The 19028-nt window shown below is 35.5% G+C and overlaps 1 protein-coding gene across 5 annotated transcripts in view; it reads left to right on the top strand.

The window, feature by feature from the left end:
• Positions 1-18234, top strand: part of PALS1 (protein associated with LIN7 1, MAGUK p55 family member) — a 78508-nt gene extending 60274 nt beyond the window's left edge. For all 5 annotated transcript variants that reach the window (XM_070377676.1, XM_070377673.1, XM_070377674.1 and 2 more), the window contains exons 9-15: positions 2237-2420; positions 5635-5706; positions 6070-6141; positions 9338-9505; positions 10154-10356; positions 11723-11833; positions 15701-18234. In XM_070377676.1, coding sequence (XP_070233777.1) covers positions 2237-2420; positions 5635-5706; positions 6070-6141; positions 9338-9505; positions 10154-10356; positions 11723-11833; positions 15701-15877 — 987 coding nt within the window. In that variant the 3' untranslated portion in view covers positions 15878-18234. The remainder of the gene's footprint in view (positions 1-2236; positions 2421-5634; positions 5707-6069; positions 6142-9337; positions 9506-10153; positions 10357-11722; positions 11834-15700) is intronic.
• The last annotated feature ends 794 nt before the right edge of the window (positions 18235-19028 follow it).

Genomic DNA, 19028 nt, shown 5'->3' with positions numbered 1-19028 from the left:
CTCCTTCATTTAAAAAGGACTCTGTTTTCCTTTGTATGGGGAAGGAAAAAAAGTAGCCACTACCCTAAGATTACTGGACATAACTTGTAGAACTGATAAGAATTGCCGTGGAATGCCTGTAGGTATACTTAAGGGATAGTGCAGGTTCTGAAATAAAATGAGTCATACAAAATTTTTGGTTTCCCATTGCATGTAAAAGTTATAATTGCATTGTTCTGTAGTTTGCGAAGAGCACAATTGCATTGTGTCTAAACAAACAACATATATACACTCATTTAAAAATACTTTATTGCTTAAAAATGCTAGCCTTCCTCTGACAACACAAGGTTGCCACACACCTTCAATTTAGGTATGTGTGTGTGTGTGTGTGTGTGTGTGTATATATATGTGTGTGTGTATGTGTGTATATATATATATATATATATATGAAAAATGCAATAAAGTGAAACAGTGAAACAAATACATGCCTATATCTAGATAGAAGTCATAAAACAGTCACATAGTATGTGTTAAGGCAATACTCAGACTTTAACTCAGTCAGTTGGTTAATTTCTCTGATGTGAAATAAATTTTGCTCTCAGTTGTAGAGTACATTTTAAACAGCACTAAATAAACTTGTCACATTAACAAAGTATGTCCTCTCTTCTCCTCTTGGCCTCATTCCAAACCAAAAAAATCTGAATGGTCAAGGGGTGAGACCTAAGCAAGAGTAGAGAGAAAGACATCTCTGGGTGATTTTGTCTGCCTCTGGCAAAGGTCATAGACTTAGATATAGCATCTTCACTGGCCTATTTAGTTTCCCTCAGGATGGTAATTCCCTAAGATTTTAGGGTATATCTTAAATGACATGTATGTAGCAATTATCCAAGGAACTTAATTAAAACACAGAATCTGAAAGCTTGAGATGTGGTATAAGAAGTCAGTATTTTAATAAACATCCTAGTAAGTGTTCTGAGCAAAACACTTTGAAAACAGCATGCTGGGTATTGATTTCAGAAAGTGATTTGATAAAATCATCCATCAGGCTGACAAGAAGTCTGATTTCATAGATCTCTGAAAACCTTGATAATAAAATGAACTCTCCACCACAATAAATGCTGCCTGTAGTTTCATATTTAGATTTCCAAGATTCATGTTGCTAAAAAGCAACAATTTAAACAGATGTGGAAGCATTATTGATTAATAGGAATAGTACAAGCAGAGATTTTATCATCCTATATATTATATGCTTCTCATGCCAAGATTATAAAATTGTATGTATAATCTTTTTACCCAGTCTCTCAGCTGTTTTGACTTACTACTACCCTGTATAACTCTAAAATTCAATTTTATCAGATTTCATATAATCTGCAGATTTTGGAAATGCCACATGCCACTTGACCAGGTTGGATAAAAATTACAGATAGAGGAATTAAGGAGAATATTGATTCCTTTATACCTTTTAAGAAGTAAGAATACTTTGTTATAACTTACAGAAGTATATTGGAGAAAATACTGTAGGAAATAATTGAGCTTTTAATAAGGTTCATGTGAATTCTTACCTATTTTTAGTTCTGAGAGCATAGCAGGTTTTAGATATGCAAAGCACAGTTAGCAAAAATTTTAGTTTGTAGCACTAACAATATTTCAATGCCTACATACAGAACGTGATAGGAATTGGTTATAAACTTGATTTAGATAATTTTAGCAGTTTGGGGTTGATTATATATGAACCTAGACATAGTCCTTTAGAATAGACTGAGCAGTCAAGGCACAGTCACACTGACAGTGTGGTCAAGAAGAGATGATGGCAGCAGGAAAGCTGACACTCACCTCCTTAGATGACAGATGTGGAGAGGTTTACAGTTTACCTTTCCTCGTAATAGTGGTTTAGAAATCACATACCTTACTGCAGTCATTGTTTTCACAAGTCAGGAATGGAGAGGGAGGGACTCTCTATTATATTCCTTCTGCTTCTGTCAAACTTTTAAGGCCTCTTGGCATCTCAGCTTGTTAGCAGTAACAGGGCAGTGTTTTGCCTTCTCTTGTACATGTTTGCAATCAACAGGACTGTCTTAATTGAAGAAAACAGATGAGTCTGAAAAAAATTCTGCCCTCAAATACAATTACTAAACTAACCTTGATCTGTTTTCCACTTGTAATATCTTTGTGCTGATGAAAAATTTTAACACTCACATTTATGCTAAACATTGTGTTGCCATTTCATTATTGTCCTTTTACCCTTTTTATTGTTTAGATCCATGTAAAGGCTCATTTTGACTACGACCCATCAGATGACCCTTATGTTCCATGTCGAGAGTTAGGTCTATCTTTTCAAAAAGGGGATATACTTCATGTAATCAGTCAAGAAGATCCAAATTGGTGGCAAGCCTACAGGGAAGGAGATGAAGATAATCAGCCTCTAGCTGGTCTCGTTCCAGGTAAAAGACAATATGGTAGAAAGTACAAAGTTTAAAAACACATTTAAAATACAAATCTTCAAAGGGAAAAACTCACGTTTTTATGCCTTTTAAAAAAATGATGTAGTTACTTTTTCATTTTGTTGGGTTTTTATGTTGTATCTGTAATATAAGTATCTTGGGTGTAAGTCTGACCAGTTTGTTGGGCTTTAGAATGGGATTATCGTATAATCTCATCAACCACCCCCATTTATTCTACTGTTCACTGTAGGTGCATTGAAATTAACCCTGTTTTCAAGGCAACAAAAATAGTATTGAACAATAAAAACATCAAGGCAACAAAACTTATACTGTAGCAGGAGATTATCATCAACTGGGGCAGCATACTTGGTATCTAGATAGGAATTTGTTAAAGATGTGTGACTTTATTCAGAATCAAAAGAGTAAGACTGCTGAATTTATCTCTTCTAAGATATCTTAGGATAGAAATAAGATGCAGCTATCTTTTGATTGAAGAAAACTCTCTAATTTAGACTATACTAAAATAAAACTAGCTCATATTGGACATTAAGATTATTATAGAAACATATTTCTTCTAAAATGTGAAGATGATACTTAATGGAATGAGATATGTAGATGTAACTTTTCAAGTTCAACAGATTATTCCAACATAGATGGAATTTGCTTATTGATTTTTTTTAAGAATCTCTGGTCTGAATTGGAAAGATTAGATATAAAAATTAAGTATAAAAGTAGAACTCTAATTCAGAATTTTCTAACTAAAACCACTTTTATCCTTCAGAAAACATATACTTGATTCTAAGGTAAATCTCTGAAACTAAGATGAAAATCAGAAACCTTGAAAGTGAAATCATAATCCTAAGAGGAAAAACATAATAGGTTTTTCATTTATTTCTATCATGGGTAGCTTAATGTAGAAATGAAAAATCTTTAAAACATATACATACATACAAAGAAAGAGAGGAATTGAACACAGTAAATGTAAGAGAATATATTGAATGGTGTCTTTGAATCAAAAACTGATGAATTTATGTAATTTTGGAAAGATAACTCTTAATTTGTTTGATTTGCAATAATTCAAATGATCAGAACCATTGTAAGATCCAGCACAGTACTTTCCACATCAGTTCAGTTCAGTTCAATCGCTCAGTCATGTCCAACTCTTCCTAGCCCCATGAATCACAGCACGCCAGGCCTCCCTGACCATCTCCAACTCCTGGAGTTTACTCAACTCATGTGCATTGAGTTGGTGATGCCATTCAGCCATCTCATCCTCTGTCGTCCCCTTATCCTCCTGCCCCCAATCCCTCCCAGCATCAGGGTCTTTTCCAATGAGTCAACTCTTCGCATGAGGTGGCCAAAGTTTTGGAGTTTCAGCTTTAGCATAAATCCTTCCAATGAACACCCAGGATTGATCTCGTTTAGAATGGACTGGTTGGATCTCCTTGCAGTCCAAGGGACTCTCAAGAGTCTTCTCCAACACCACAGTTCAAAAACATCAAATCTTTGGCGCTCAGGTTTCTTCACAGTCCAACTCTCACATCCATACATGACCACTGGAAAAACCATAGCCTTGACTAGACGGACCTTTGTTGGCAAAGTAATGTCTCTGCTTTTGAATATGCTATCTAGGTTGGTCACAACTTTCCTTCCAAGAAGTAAGCATCTTTTAATTTCATGGCTGCAGTCACCATCTGCAGTGATTTTGGAGCCCCAAAAAATAAAGTCTGACACTGTTTCCACTCTTGCCTCTTCTATTTCGCATGAAGTGATGGGACCAGATGCCATGATTGTAGTTTTCTGAATGTTGAGCTTTAAGCCAATTTTTTCACTGTCCTTTTTCACTTTCATCAAGAGGCTTTTTAGTTCCTCTTCACTTTCTGCCATAGAGTGGTGTCATCTGCATATCTGAGGTTATTGATATTTCTCCCAGCAATCTTGATTCCAGCTTGTCTTTCTTCCAGCCCAGCGTTTCTCATGATGTACTCTGCATATAAGTTAAAGAAGCAGGGTGACAATATACAGCCTAGACGTACTCCTTTTCCTATTTGGAACCAGTCTGTTGTTCCATGTCCAGTTCTAACTGTTGCTTCCTGACCTGCATATAGGTTTCTCAAGAAGTAGGTTAGGTGGTCTGGTATTCCCATCTCTTTCAGAATTTTCCACAGTTTCTTATGATCCACACAGTCAAAGGCTTTGGCATAGTCAAGAAAGCAGAAATAGATGTTTTTCTGGAACTCTCTTGCTTTTTCGATGACCCAGCGGATGTTGGCAATTTGATCTCTGGTTCCTCTGCCTTTTCTAAAACCAGCTTGAACATCTGGAAGTTCACGGTTCACGTATTGCTGAAGCCTGGCTTGGAGAATTTTGAGAGTTACTTTACCAGTGTGTGAGACGAGTGCAATTGTGCGGTAGTTTGAACATTCTTTGGCATTGCCTTTCTTTGGGATTGGAATGAAAACTGACCTTTTCCTGTCCTGTGGCCACTGCTGAGTTTTCCAAATTTGCTGGCATATTGAGTGCAGCACTTTCACAGTGTCATCTTTCAGGATTTGAAATAGCTCAACTGGAATTCCATCACTTCCATTAGCTTTGTTTGTAGTGATGCTTTCTAAGGCCCACTTGACTTCACATTCCAGGATGTCTGGCTCTAGGTGAGTGATTATACCATCATGATTATCTAGGTCATGAAGATCTTTTTTGTACAGTTCTGTGTTTTCTTACCACCTTTTCTTAATATCTTCTGGTTCTGTTAGGTCCCTACCATTTCTCTCCTTTATTGAGCCCATCTTTGCATGAAATGTCCCTTTGGTATCTCTAATTTTCATGAAGAGATCTCTAGTCTTTCCCATTCTATTGTTCTCCTCTATTTCTTTGCATTGATCTCTGAGGAATGCTTTCTTAGATGCTAAATGGAAAGCTTTGTAAATAACTGTTAAAACTTCTAGCCTTCGTTTATTATTTATCTTTTTAAATACATGATGTATAGTCTAGTAATACATTCCTAGGATTGAGTGAGAGCCAGGTTGGAACTTAACAACTTAAACATTTGGAGCTTATAATCATAGTTGACATTCTCTCATGTAGTGGCAGGAGGATTCAGAAGGGACTGTAAATGAACAGTTACTTCTGGTGTCGTCCTTTAATTAAAGAAAAAAAAATTGATCTATTCTTTTGTCTAACTATTTCACTCTTTTTCTTCTCTATTTATTAGGGAAAAGCTTTCAGCAGCAAAGGGAAGCCATGAAGCAAACCATAGAAGAAGATAAGGAACCAGAAAAATCAGGTTGGACTCTTATATTTGACATTAATGAGAGGTTTCTTTGGTTTCCATCTGGAATCAGGTTTAAATTTGTATTTCATAACTGTCAGGGAAGATGTATTCATGGCAAGATGGATGTGAGAAGCAAAGCTGCTTATCTTAGGACTGTTAAGAAAGGACAGGCTTTAAGTATGAAAGATTATCTGTCTATAATGTGAGATTAATGGAAAACTTTAACTTATTTCCCTGAAAAATAGTTATTCTGTGAACAATGTAATACATGTCTGTAAATTGAAATTTAAAACTAGAGTTCTTCAATTTGAAATACGTAGCTTTATTCAGGTAAACAAATACCCCATTTATACTTATGTTTCTAACTGTCAACAGGAAAACTATGGTGTGCAAAGAAGAATAAAAAGAAGAGGAAAAAGGTTTTATATAATGCCAATAAAAATGATGGTAAGTTCCACTCTCAGATATAGCCATATTTATATCCAAAAGAGGTCCATGTCTAACATTTGAATGAAATTAAATGATATTTTTAGGGAGTTTTATTTATGGCCCTGGCCTCTTAATGTAACATATGTGTGTATTTAATAAAGTCATTTAGCAGAAATTATTTTCTTCTAGAAAACTGTGAGTAATGCAGAATTTTGAAATCTGAGAAAAAGTAGTTTAAAAATTAAAAGTATGATGTGGCTGTATACTGTTGTATTGATAGTTTTCTCTTAAATTTTTTTCCTATGTAAACTCTTCATTTGCAAAGTTAATACTTGTTCCTAACAAATTCTAACAATATAGATGCATTTTAAGTGAAATTGCCTATCGTAACTCATCTCACCTAGGTAACCCATCCCATAGAGTCTGCTGGCTGAGTCAGGCACACAGGAGAGTATTTTGTTTTTATTTATTGTTAGTGTTAAAAGTTTTTCAAGTTTTAGCTTCTTTTAAAATCAAAAGTTCTGATAACATTGGGCTTATATTCCAGTGTGTCAGCAGCCTGCTGAACCTGAATGATGGCTGTTGCCTTTTTAGTGGACCCCTATCTAGTTCAACAGTCTCCACCACATCCAATTTTTTATAAACCCAACCTGATACATTGCTTTCATTACCTTCTTGAGTGGTCTTTATGGGCTTTAGAATTTGCTACCCCTTCTTTAATTCACATTAGAAACAAGCCAAATAATAAAGCAAAGGAACTCTTGTAACTTCCTACACAGTTTATAAGGCTTATTTTTATTCTCTCAATACCTTAAAAATTTTTGGCAGCAAAATGAAACTAATGAAAATGTGATCAGATCAGATCAGTTGCTCAGTCGTGTCCGACTCTTTGCGACCCCATGAATCTCAGCACGCCAGGCCTCCCTGTCCATCACCAACTCCTGGAGTTCACTGAGACTCACATCCAATGAGTCAGTGATGCCATCCAGCCATCTCATCCTCTGTTGTCCCCTTCTCCTCTTGCCCCCAATCCCTCCCAGTATCAGAGTCTTTTCCAATGAGTCAACTCTTCACATGAGGTAGCCAAAGTTTTGGGAGTTTCAGCTTTAGCATCATTCCTTCCAAAGAAATCCCAGGGCTGATCTCGTTTAGAATGGACTGGTTGGATCTCCTTACAGTCCAAGGGACTCTCAAGAGTCTTCTCCAACACCACAGTTCAAAAACATCAAATCTTTGGCACTCAGCCTTCTTCACAGTCCAACTCTCACATCCATACGTGACCACAGGAAAAACCATAGCCTTGACTAGACGGACCTTTGTTGGCAAAGTAATGTCTCTGCTTTTCAATATGCTATCTAGGTTGGTCATAACTTTCCTTCCAAGGAGTAAGCGTCTTTTAATTTCATGGCTGCAATCACCATCTGCAGTGATTATTGAAAATTTTGATACAAACTAAACCTGAGATTCTACCTACTATAATAATTTTTTTTTCAATTAAACATCCTTAATGCTAATTAATAGATTATGTAACTAAGAATATTTATTGGATTTATAGTTCTTTTCTCTATACTTCAGTAAGTGATTAATATCTCTGTTTCTTTGTCCTTTGAAACACACTGGAGTTAACTGGTTCAGCTCTAAAAGCTATTTTACTGTAGGAAATTTGCAAATCTAAGTCTGTGAATCAAAATATTTCCACAGTCTGATTGTACATGTTAGAAGAAGGAACTTAGTTTTTCAGAGGGAAAAGCATTTTGAGAAGGAAATGCTTCACATTTACATTTCTGCTCTTAATTTGTTATTAGAATTAATGTTTTTATTAATGATAATTATCATTTATAATGACTATTCCATTCAAGGGGAAATAGCCTTCATCCATTTAGTTCTCAAAATAAATTCCTTGAGATTACAGATTAGTAAATTCAAATTCAGATATGAAAGTCACCTGTTTAAGTTCTTACAGCTAATACAGGAGAAGGCAATGGCACCCCACTCCAGTACTCTTGCCTGGAGAATCCCATGGGCAGAGGAGCCTGGTAGGCTGCAGTCCATGGGGTTGGGAAGAGTTGGACACAACTGAGCGACTTCACTTTCACTTTTCACTTTCACGCACTGGAGAAGGAAATGGCAACCCACTCCAGTGTTCTTGCCTGGAGAATCCCAGGGACAGGGGAGCCTGGTGGGCTGCCTCCTATGGGGTCACACAGAGTTGGACACGACTGAAGTGACTTAGCAGCAGCTAATACATGGTTGAGTTGTAAACAAGTAAATTTAAACAAGTAAAGTTTGAGTTCCTACTCTGTGCTCTCTGTTAATCACTGACAAGCTTAAGGTGGTCCCCTCTCCCTGGGGACTTACAGCTGACAGTCTGACTACACATCTAATGCTCTTACCTAGTCAGGTGAAGTAATGAGAGAGAGAAGATGACAGGTCACTAGTTGTCTGCCTTTGTTCTTACCACATGACAACTCTTGATTTCATCTGGATTACAGCTTTAGGAATGTTAGTGTACCAGTTATAATTTATACCTCTTCTTGAATCATGATCACAGGTTAATATTAGTATTACAGAATAAGGTAAACATAAATGTAGGAAGTTGGATAGCATATGTTGGTATGCTGTGTTTTCAAGTTATATAATCAAAGAAAAGTATTCTAGCATTCTCTGTTAACATTAGGCACAGCACTGTTTGTAAATGTTTATCTGTGCCAGGTATTGTTTTCAGCATACACATTTTCTGCTCCTTAAACTAACCCTCAAATTAAAGTATTGGTATCCCCCGTTTTATAAAAATGACAGCTGTTATTCTCATTAGTTTATACCTTAGTGCCTCACTCTGTCAAAATACTGTCTGCAAACTAGCTATTTCATATGAACCAGTACAGTTATATTGTAGTAAACATTCAAACACAGTGTGAAACAAGAGAAGCAGTAATCATTTCTAGAAGGAGTAATATACTATTTATTTTCATAATATCCTGCCAAGGATATAATGACATGAGAAAGTACTTATGACATAATGCTACCCAGTTATTACTTTCTTGATCTCAGTAGTTGTGTTTTTAACCATGATAACTTGTGCTGTTTTCCAATTTTTTGGAAGAATTATGAGTAATATAAATATACCTTTATATATTTATATAAATGTTTATATATATCTTTATTATACATCAGTAATTCTGTCTGAAGGGCTTAATTTTTCCTTTTTTCAAAGATTATGACAATGAAGAGATCTTAACTTATGAGGAAATGTCACTTTATCATCAGCCAGCAAATAGGAAAAGACCTATCATTTTGATTGGTCCACAAAACTGTGGCCAGAATGAACTGCGTCAGAGGCTCATGAACAAGGAGAAAGACCGCTTTGCATCTGCAGTTCCCCGTAAGTTTGGATGTGTTCCTGTGTTCCTGTGCATTTCCACGTACCTCTGCAGAACCTAACTGTGTAGGGAGTTTTCACCCATTTCCTCCAACAGTGATGTCCAAGAAATAGGAACTTTGTTTTTACCATATCTTTTGAGAATTTTCTACTAAAGATAGTCATTCTTGAGTACCATTTTTGTGAGAGTATGGTACTAATTACTTTCTATAAATGAATTTCAATTTTGGCTTCTTATAGTCCACTGTTCAGTATGGAATCAGCTCCTGGTTTTTTTAACTGATGCAGAAGACAGAACTTTAGACCTAATCTCTGAGCATAGACTTTCTGTTTAAACATTGTATAGTACCTGATCTTATGGAAAAATTGAGTGATAATGTTTTAAATGAAATGCAAAATGAAGTAATTTAGAGTGTATAAAACATACTAAATGTAACTGTTACTAAGATACTAACACCACAGTTTTGTTTATTTCTCAATCTAGAAATAAAACCAGTCAATGTTAAAACACACGGGGGTCTAACATTTCCTTAATTCATTATTTTTTAATTTGTATTACAAAATAAAAAAATTTTTTTTGACTAGCAGAATTATTCCTCACCCTTGCTCTGATCTGTGCTTACTAATTTTTGCCTGATTTTGTTTGCCTAGATACAACTCGGAATCGGCGAGACCATGAAGTAGCTGGTAGAGATTACCACTTTGTTTCACGGCAGGCGTTTGAGGCAGACATAGCAGCCGGAAAGTTCATTGAGCATGGTGAATTTGAGAAAAATTTGTATGGAACCAGTATAGATTCTGTACGCCAAGTGATCAACTCGGGCAAAATATGTCTTTTAAGTCTTCGTACACAGGTAGAACTCTTTTGGTTTAGAGTGTTGAACTTGTATTTTGGTCCAACAATCACAAGACCTAATTAACTTCTCATACAGATTTTTCACAATGATTCTCTACATGAACTCAGGTTGCTAAATCACTTTCAATTTCCTCAGAGTGGAAAATACATATATTACATACTTGCCTATATATAAATGTACATATTTTCGGAAACTTAAAATATAGTAACTGTTGTGCTGGTAGTACTTTAGTATTTTAAAGGTTATAAAAGAATTTTCCTTTCCCATATGAGAAAAATTAGAATAGTGAGAGGTCATTTTTATGGTTTTAAATGCCATCGTTCAAGTATTAGGACTGTAATGAGTGGTTGGTTGTAGCTAATGAAACAGCCATTGCTTTCCATTATCTGTCTTACAAAGCAAAACCTTCAAAAATTAGTAACAGTTGCTTTTTAGATTTCTGTTAAAAATAATTTTAGAAATTTTGTATTTTTAAGATTGTGTTTTTGTGGGTTTTTTTCTTGATTGTACAGCTTTAGCATAAAACTTTCCTTAATGTAGTGGAATCTACTTTGTGTGTCAATTCAGGAGATATAGGCAGTGGTTATTAAAGAGATGTGTATGAGAAAAATTGACTCCAAAATGGCTTTCCTGAAATAGTAATTAGGTTTTCTTTATTTTAGTCTTTGCTATTCAGTTATAAACATTAGATTTAAGAAAAGCATCCATGTTTTTATTTTTACTAAATTCCTTAAGAATTCTTTATTTTGGCTAACAGAATTACCAAAGAACTTAAGAGTAGTTAAGCATATTGTCTTAATTACTGTTTTTAGATAGAAAAGGACATGTCCGTATAATCCCCATTTTTGTGGAATGCTTCACTTTAGGGACACACAGTCATGCAAAGGCAACGTGAAAAACTAATCTTTTAATTCAGACAATCTGCTTTTTTTTTCTTGGATGTATTTTTCCAGAATTTTTTTTTTTTTTGCATGTGTGTGTGAAGTTTTTCTCTGATTCCTTTTGCATTTAGATTGTGGCATATGGTTAAGCTGACTGCTCATTTGTAATTCCTTCAAAATGGATTTTTAATGTTGTTATAATCTGTGTATGATCTTATTATTTTATCATCATGTTAAGTCTTCATTTCAGTTTTGGTACACAATATATTATGTTGAATGGTACAATCTTTTCTGTTGTTTTTTGTTTTTCTCTCTTTGATTTTTTAAATTATGAAAGAATGATAACACATCTATAGACTTGGAAAATACATGACGAAATTACATATAGTTCTATATATTACAATTATTTTTTTTAATAGATAAATCAGGGTTTTTAGTTGGAGTTTCAGTATCAAACTCTCAGATCTGTCTTTGCTTTACAGTCCTTGAAGACTCTACGGAACTCAGACTTGAAACCATATATTATCTTCATTGCACCCCCTTCACAAGAAAGACTTCGGGCATTATTGGCCAAAGAGGGCAAGAATCCAAAGGTAAAGTTATTATACTGTTAGACTATTCCATTAAAAGTAAACATGAAAACACATGGCTTAATATGCCACAGTGCTTAAAAACCACGTCAGCTTAGGCTTTCAAACTGATTATTCTTTCTGCCATGTCACTTTCCCCAAAACTGCCACACTTGCCTCTGGTTGCATTTAGGTAGTTCTCCAAAGCAAGGGGCTCCTCTTGTTCTGCATACAGTTCCTGTTGTTATTCCAAATGTATGGTAGCCTTTGACATTTCTTAAAACTTCTTTCATCTTCACACAGATCCATGTTATTTCTGATTTCTTAAAACTTCCATGTCCTCTTCACACAGATCCATGTTATTTCTAACAAGGATTAGATGACACCCGCTCCGCCACCAAATATTCTCAGCAGATCCTTAGGGATTACCCACATTTTCTGCAGATATTCCATATATGCCAGGATCCAAGTTGAGTGCTCTTGCCTTTCTCCTCTTTTTTCTGATTGAAATTTTATGTTCTGTTTGTCTTTTGCCTTTGATCTTTTCATATGATCTGAAATGGAAAATTTTTTTAAATTATATTAGATGCTGAGTGAGGTTGAGGTGGTCCATATTATACCAAATGGTACTAAAAATTAAATGATAATATAGTGATATATATTAATCAAAGCATTGATATTTTATTTGACATTTTAAACATATGATATGAAAACCATCAAGTGACATGCTATATCACAGCAACAAATACTCTTCCTTGTTCTTAGCAGATTTCCTAAGTGGTTCTGTTTTATAAAGGAATCACTTAGCGCTCATTTCATTTGCCTTTTCCTTCTCCATAAAAATTCATACTACTACTCCTCCCTCAAATCTCTTCAGAAGTCACAACATCACACCTCTCCTTTTCTTTGGTTTTTGACTATTGACCACATCCACCAGCCTTCTTTGTTCCTTCCCAGGATATCTTTTTCTACTCTAGAAAAAGATTTGTTATTCAGCCTATATTGTGTTTATTTTTCAATGTCTTAGACCTCAGGGACTTCCCATCCTTTATATTGAGCATAATTCGGTTGCTTTGTTATAGGCTAAGTAGGCCAGCTGGTTAAAGTAGTGTTTCACTCCGTTTTCATTTTTGAAGTCACAAAAGACCATATTTGACATGATTCCATTATTTGGAATATCCAGAATAAGCAAATCTATGGAGACCAAAAGTAGATTAGTGCTTGCCTAGGGCTGAGGGTTGGGAGAAAATGGGAGTGGCTGCTAATGACTATGAGGTTTTGGGGGAAGGAGAACAGGGCATGGAGAGTGGAGGGTGAGGAACATGTTCTAAAATGGATTGTGGTATTGATTGCACAACTTCTCTGTGACTACAAAAAACTGTTCAATTGTACATTTTAAGTGAGTGAACTGTATGAGTCCACCATTGAATTGGTTGCAGTTCACCATTAAATGGGTGAATTGTGAATGAACTGTATCTCAAGAAACCTGTTATTGGGGCAGGAAAAAAATCACAGTGGGCTTTTCTGTAGAAATTGAAGGTTGTTTTAGAATTTGTGTGGAAATTTTAAAGAATAACCAAAACACTTTAGAAAAAAGTTGGAAGCCTTTTTGTTAATTTTCTTGTTTTCCATTTCATTGAGTTACCTTATTTTTATTCTTTATACTTACTTTGGCTTTAATTTGCACTTGCTCTAGTTTCTGAAGAAAACATGATTTTTAAACCTTCTTTTCTAATAAGAAGTTACATATTTTTAATTATCATTTTGTTAGAAATATTCCCTAATTTCCTGTCATTTTCTTTCTTTAATCCATGGGTTATTTAGAAGTATCTAATTTCCCCCTGTTGGAGATTTTAGAATGTTTTATTGTTGTATAATTCCACCGTGGTAAGAGAACATATTCTGTAAAATGTCAGTCTTTCAAATTTTGTTGAGCCTTATTTTATGACCCAGTATCTGTTCTGTCTTGGCACATGTTCCTGCACACCAGTAAGAATGTATATTTTGCAGCTGTTGGGTAAAGGGTGATGTATCTGATTGCTTTTTATGTATTATCTCCTTTAGTAATTAATAATGCTTATCACACAATAGAAGTGTTAAGTAAAAACTGATCCTAAATTTTAACTCTGTGAAATAGTGTTAGCTAAGAAAGTAATGGTGTTCTTCACTGAATGCACAACTTAATCTTGTTACATTCTGAATCTGGTTTTGCTATAATGGGGTCTTAAGAGTGGTAAACTAATAGTGTGAATTATTATGGTCAATTTTGCCTATAGATAATTTTTTCAGGCCAAAGATTTTATGAGCAAAATCATTTTGTTTCAATTTTGTCGTGAATTGTAAAATAATTATAAAGTACCAAATATATAAGTCATTTTTGGCAAAAGATAAAATACTTCAGTTTGATAAGGAAAAATTTAGGATTAGATACTCTTGTGAATCTATGTAAGATGTGCAGCTTAATAACATTTACATTTCAAATCTAGTAAGACAAAGTTTAGATTCTCTTTTGAGTTCTAGAATGTTCTTTCAGTAACCTTGAGCTTTGGGTAAACATAAGTTGTGACCAGAACATCACAGTGTGTTCAGTTACAATGGTGTAGTAGCTTCCTGCTGGGAAACAAAGGATTCTGTGTGCCAGAGCCAGCTGCACAACATTCCAGAATGAAAATTAGAGCCACACAAGAAACCAACTCAGGGCAAGCCAGAGCTATCGTATTTTTAGTATGTTTTCCTACTGTTATAAAAGTTTGACTGGTTGAATGATATAAATTGCTTGATATTGTGGGTCCAATATATTTTTGATGTATGGCCTCTATGGCTGAGACATTGGGCATTTAATTAGTTCTCTTCATTGACGGGGCGCTCTGGGGGCAGTTTCACTTTCTTGGACACCTGTGCTTGATCATCAGAGGGGTTCGGGATAAGTTTTGCATATTACCTTGCCATCTGCTTGTCTGTGAAAACACTTGTTTCCTTTACATATTAAAGTAGCCTGCTTCTATTTGGCTTCCCAAACTCTCTTAGGATACTTGTTTTTGTATCTTAAAGACCTCCTTTGTGTATTGAAATTGTCTATCAACTTAAAGTATTAAACTATTGCCCCCAAAACCATAGATTATTAAAATCTTGGATTTCCAGCGTGTTTTCATAAAAAAAGATACCCATTCTATTGATCCTTTTCTCGTGGTTTTACTCTTTTAAACTCTACAACAGATATAAAAGGCAGGGGCTCTTTATAAGAGCCAGAATAGGTGATATTTAGGGTCCTGCCAGAAAAGTTCACTCTGTTACAGAAGACGTTTTAGGAAGAGGTTATGATGACCTACAATGTTTGAAAATGAGCGTCTGTAGAGAATTCAGAGTTAACAGTCTGTGCTCTTGAAGCCTCTTGTGGATAAGACAGAAACACATAAAACCTACAAAGCGGTATAAATAGGTTATGAAAAGAAAGTGAAAGTCACTCACTGTGTCCAACTCTTCACAACTGCATGGACTACATAGTCCATGGCATTCCCCAGGCCAGAATACTGGAGTGGGCAGCTTTTCCCTTCTCCAGGGAATCTTCCCAACCCAGGGATCAAACCCAGTTTCCCACATTGCAGGCGGATTCTTTGCCAGCTGAGCCACAAGGGAAGCCCATAATTAGGTTATATACATTATACTGAGTCACAGATGATTTGCAGTGAGCGTGCTGAAGAGGCCAGAGCAAAGGGAATCTCTGTGGCCATGACAGGGTTTGGGAGGAGCTCTGAAGTTGAGTATTTTGGGAGACAGAAGGAAAGCAGTATGTTAAGGCCTTTTTTTCACCCATCTTGTTTTTCACCCATCTCTGACTCATTGTGAAGTTTGGGGTGGTTTACCTCATGTTTTTTCATCTTTTTTTTGCAGCCTGAAGAGTTGAGAGAAATCATTGAGAAGACTAGAGAGATGGAGCAGAACAATGGCCACTACTTTGACACAGCAATTGTGAACTCAGATCTTGATAAAGCCTATCAGGAACTGCTTAGGTTGATTAACAAACTTGATACTGAACCTCAGTGGGTGCCATCCACTTGGCTGAGGTGAAGGAAAACATTCATTCTGTAGCAGGACTGGACTTGACCTGGCAGACTATCCATAGGAAGATAGCCCTGATACTTGAGCACATCTCTGAGGTGGCAGGCAGTGTAAACTGTAGACATGTTCTTAGATCTTGAATTAGTGAGAAGAAAATCCCCTTAAGCAATTTGTTAACAGTAGTCTTTATTCTCTCTCTGTACCTGGCTTCAGAGGTTCTTGCCTCAGATGGGGATTTTAAATGGAAGTTTTCAACAGAGCCATTCTAGTTTATCCATGGTAAAAGCCTTTTAATTCTGTTTTCATCTAACCAAATCTTTTCTGCCTAGTCATATTTCCACAAAAACGTGTATATATACACAATGGTCCGTGTTTCACACTGCAGTAAATATTGATGTTATTTAACAGTTAATTTAAATGATTTCATGAGAATTTGGGAGTGAGGGGGAACTGTGCTGTGCACTGGGCAAGACGACAGGATTTGGTTAGAAGACTGGCTTAGTCATCAGAACGACTTTACTTTCTTAAAAAATGGAGCCACTTTGGTCTGGAGCTACTCTGTTAGCCTTGAATTCATTTATATGTCTTTTAATTCTTAAAAACATTCCATTAGAAGCACCAATTTTTTAGCTCAAACTTTGTGGATCAGACTTCATTGCAGACTCTGATCTAAAACATAGACAACATATGCTGATCTTTTTAAAGGTATAATGAGTTTTTGAATTTTTATCTTAAATTGTCACAACTGATTTGGTAACTTCCTTTTCCTGATCTGCATAGTACAATAGAATGTATAAGTTATATTTTTATGAATGGCAGATATTCATATATAAACTGTGTTGATTATTAAAAGTTTCTTCCTCAAGATGCAGGTTTTTACATACATGAGAGGACATAGCACATTTGACGGTTTTTGCATTTTATATATGAACACAGTATAATTTGATGACTGTTATATATGTAGGTAATAAACTGGAATTCTGTGATCAATATAGCTGCTGTACTGTATACTAATATTTAATAGATTGACAAATGGTCATTAATTACACTTGTTCAACATTGGAATAAAATATTTAATAGATTGACAAATGGTCATTAATTATACTTGTTCAACATTGGAATAAAATTATATGAGAGAAATGACATGACAATTGACTTTGAGATCAGAAGGAAAAGATGACCTGAAAGTCATTTGAACATTTTAGGAAAAGAACACTGCAGGGGAAAAGTTAAGCATATAGAAATAGGTTTTTATCGTTAAAAAAAAGTCTGCCTCTTATGACCAGAATGCAACAAGCTAAATCATAAAGCATTTAAGCTAATGGGATTTTCATACTGTCTCTATAGCTTGAAGCTTTAAAAGTCAACTTCTGTAATCGGCATGGAAAGTTAATTTGTAGTCTCTTCCAGGTTTAGGGGATGGTGTGGTGTGTGACAAACAACCTCAAATGTGAATGTCTTGATTTTATTTTTATGATGAATACAGCTACAACAATTGTTTCCAAAGCTAAACACTGGAATAATATTGAATTGTCACTTATTAACATAAGCAACTGTTTTTAATGAGTAGTTTGTCTTGGTGTCATGTATGTATTTGAGTTTTTCTTTTTGCATAATACTATTTGAACAAATGTAGACTGTTTATATGTAGCCTTTTTCTGTTCAACTTTGTGTGGCCTCAGAGTTGGCTGTAGAGTTATGTCTTATGCAGAAATAATGTTCCTTAGAAGAAAGTAATTCCTGGGTTGAGGGAAGGAATGCCATACATACTGTCTCTTCAGGTCTGAAACACTCCAGTTTATGGCAGGAAAATGCAAAGGTCACAGTGATTTTCAGCAATGAAAACAAAGGACTGTATTAAATCTTTTCACTTTCCCAATTTACTTTCTCCTTAGGAATGAAAGGTAGTCTGTGGAATTTTGTGAGCTGCTTAGCATAACTGACAACTGTTTTCAACCCTAAGGTCTAAAATGTTTGTAGTTTCAGTCAAGTTAGAATTGAGATTTTAGGTGGTGTCAGTAAGTGGCTACCATGCTAGTCTTCTAGTTAGCCTGCAGACCACAGGGCCACACAAGGGCCACGTGCTATGGACTCGGGCATGGCTTTAAGAAGCAGGTTCAAGGACCCTGCCGAGCGAGGCACATGCCATGCCATAGTGCACTCTTAAAAGTCTAAGGTGATGAGGTATTTTAGGGGTCAGTGAAATCTTATGTAATTCTCTCCTTCCTCATCAGCAGTGATAGAGGAATAGAAATGTTTATGTCCCACACTTTCTTCAGTCCCAGTGATATGGATGTGCTGGTACTCATCCCAGCCCCTCCAAAGTGAAAACTGAGTTGTTGCTGACTTCTTTGAAAGAAAATAGAAAAAACTTGCTCCTTACCTAGCTGTGCTGTATACCACTCTGGCCAAGTCCATTTCTGGCCTTTTGTGCTTCTGATTGAGACCCCAATGTTGGGGAGGTCTTAACCACTTAATAGGAACCATACCAATAGCTAATGAGATGCACATTAGTTCAAATAAGAAAATAACCTTCCTTTACTAAATTTTCTTAAGTCAGAACAAATAGAAAGGAGAATAGTTTTTAGATTAATCCAGATTTGCTTTCTATGAAAACCTAATATCTGGATTTTTTTTTTCCTTTTCTCATGGCCTAAGGAATAATTTGAATGTAATTTTGTGAATGTGTGTGGAAAATATAAACCAGGGATTTAGCCTTAATAAAGGTAACTTTTTTGACACCTGTTGTTAATCTTCCTTTGTACTTTACCTTGCCTTTATCTGCACTCTGTTATTTTGAGATGTAATACTGCACAAGATAATGTAAAAATAAAAAGTAAAATTATGTTTCAAATTTTAAAAGCCACTGACTACTTTCTCTTGTGTGCTTATATCCTCTGCCATTCAAGGTTTCAACACAACTAAAACCACCCACCTGTCTTCAGGTTCTGCTAGCAAGTCCATCGGAGCCTCTGGGTGAAACACAAAATATGTTTTATTTTTCACAGTGGAAGAGTGCCCCCTATTGGCACAAATGTAGGTTCTGTTTCCTATATAGTTTATTTAAACTATATTAAAGATAGACAAAGCTGGAAGCTCTAAAAGTTTTCTGGGGAAGAAGATATGTAAGACAGGCAAATTCCACTACATGCAACCATGG

The sequence above is a fragment of the Bos mutus genome, chromosome 10 (assembly GCF_027580195.1).
Source record: "Bos mutus isolate GX-2022 chromosome 10, NWIPB_WYAK_1.1, whole genome shotgun sequence".
NCBI lineage: Eukaryota > Metazoa > Chordata > Mammalia > Artiodactyla > Bovidae > Bos > Bos mutus.
Note: the sequence above shows the minus strand (reverse complement) of the source record. Positions and strands in the feature narration are given on the sequence as shown.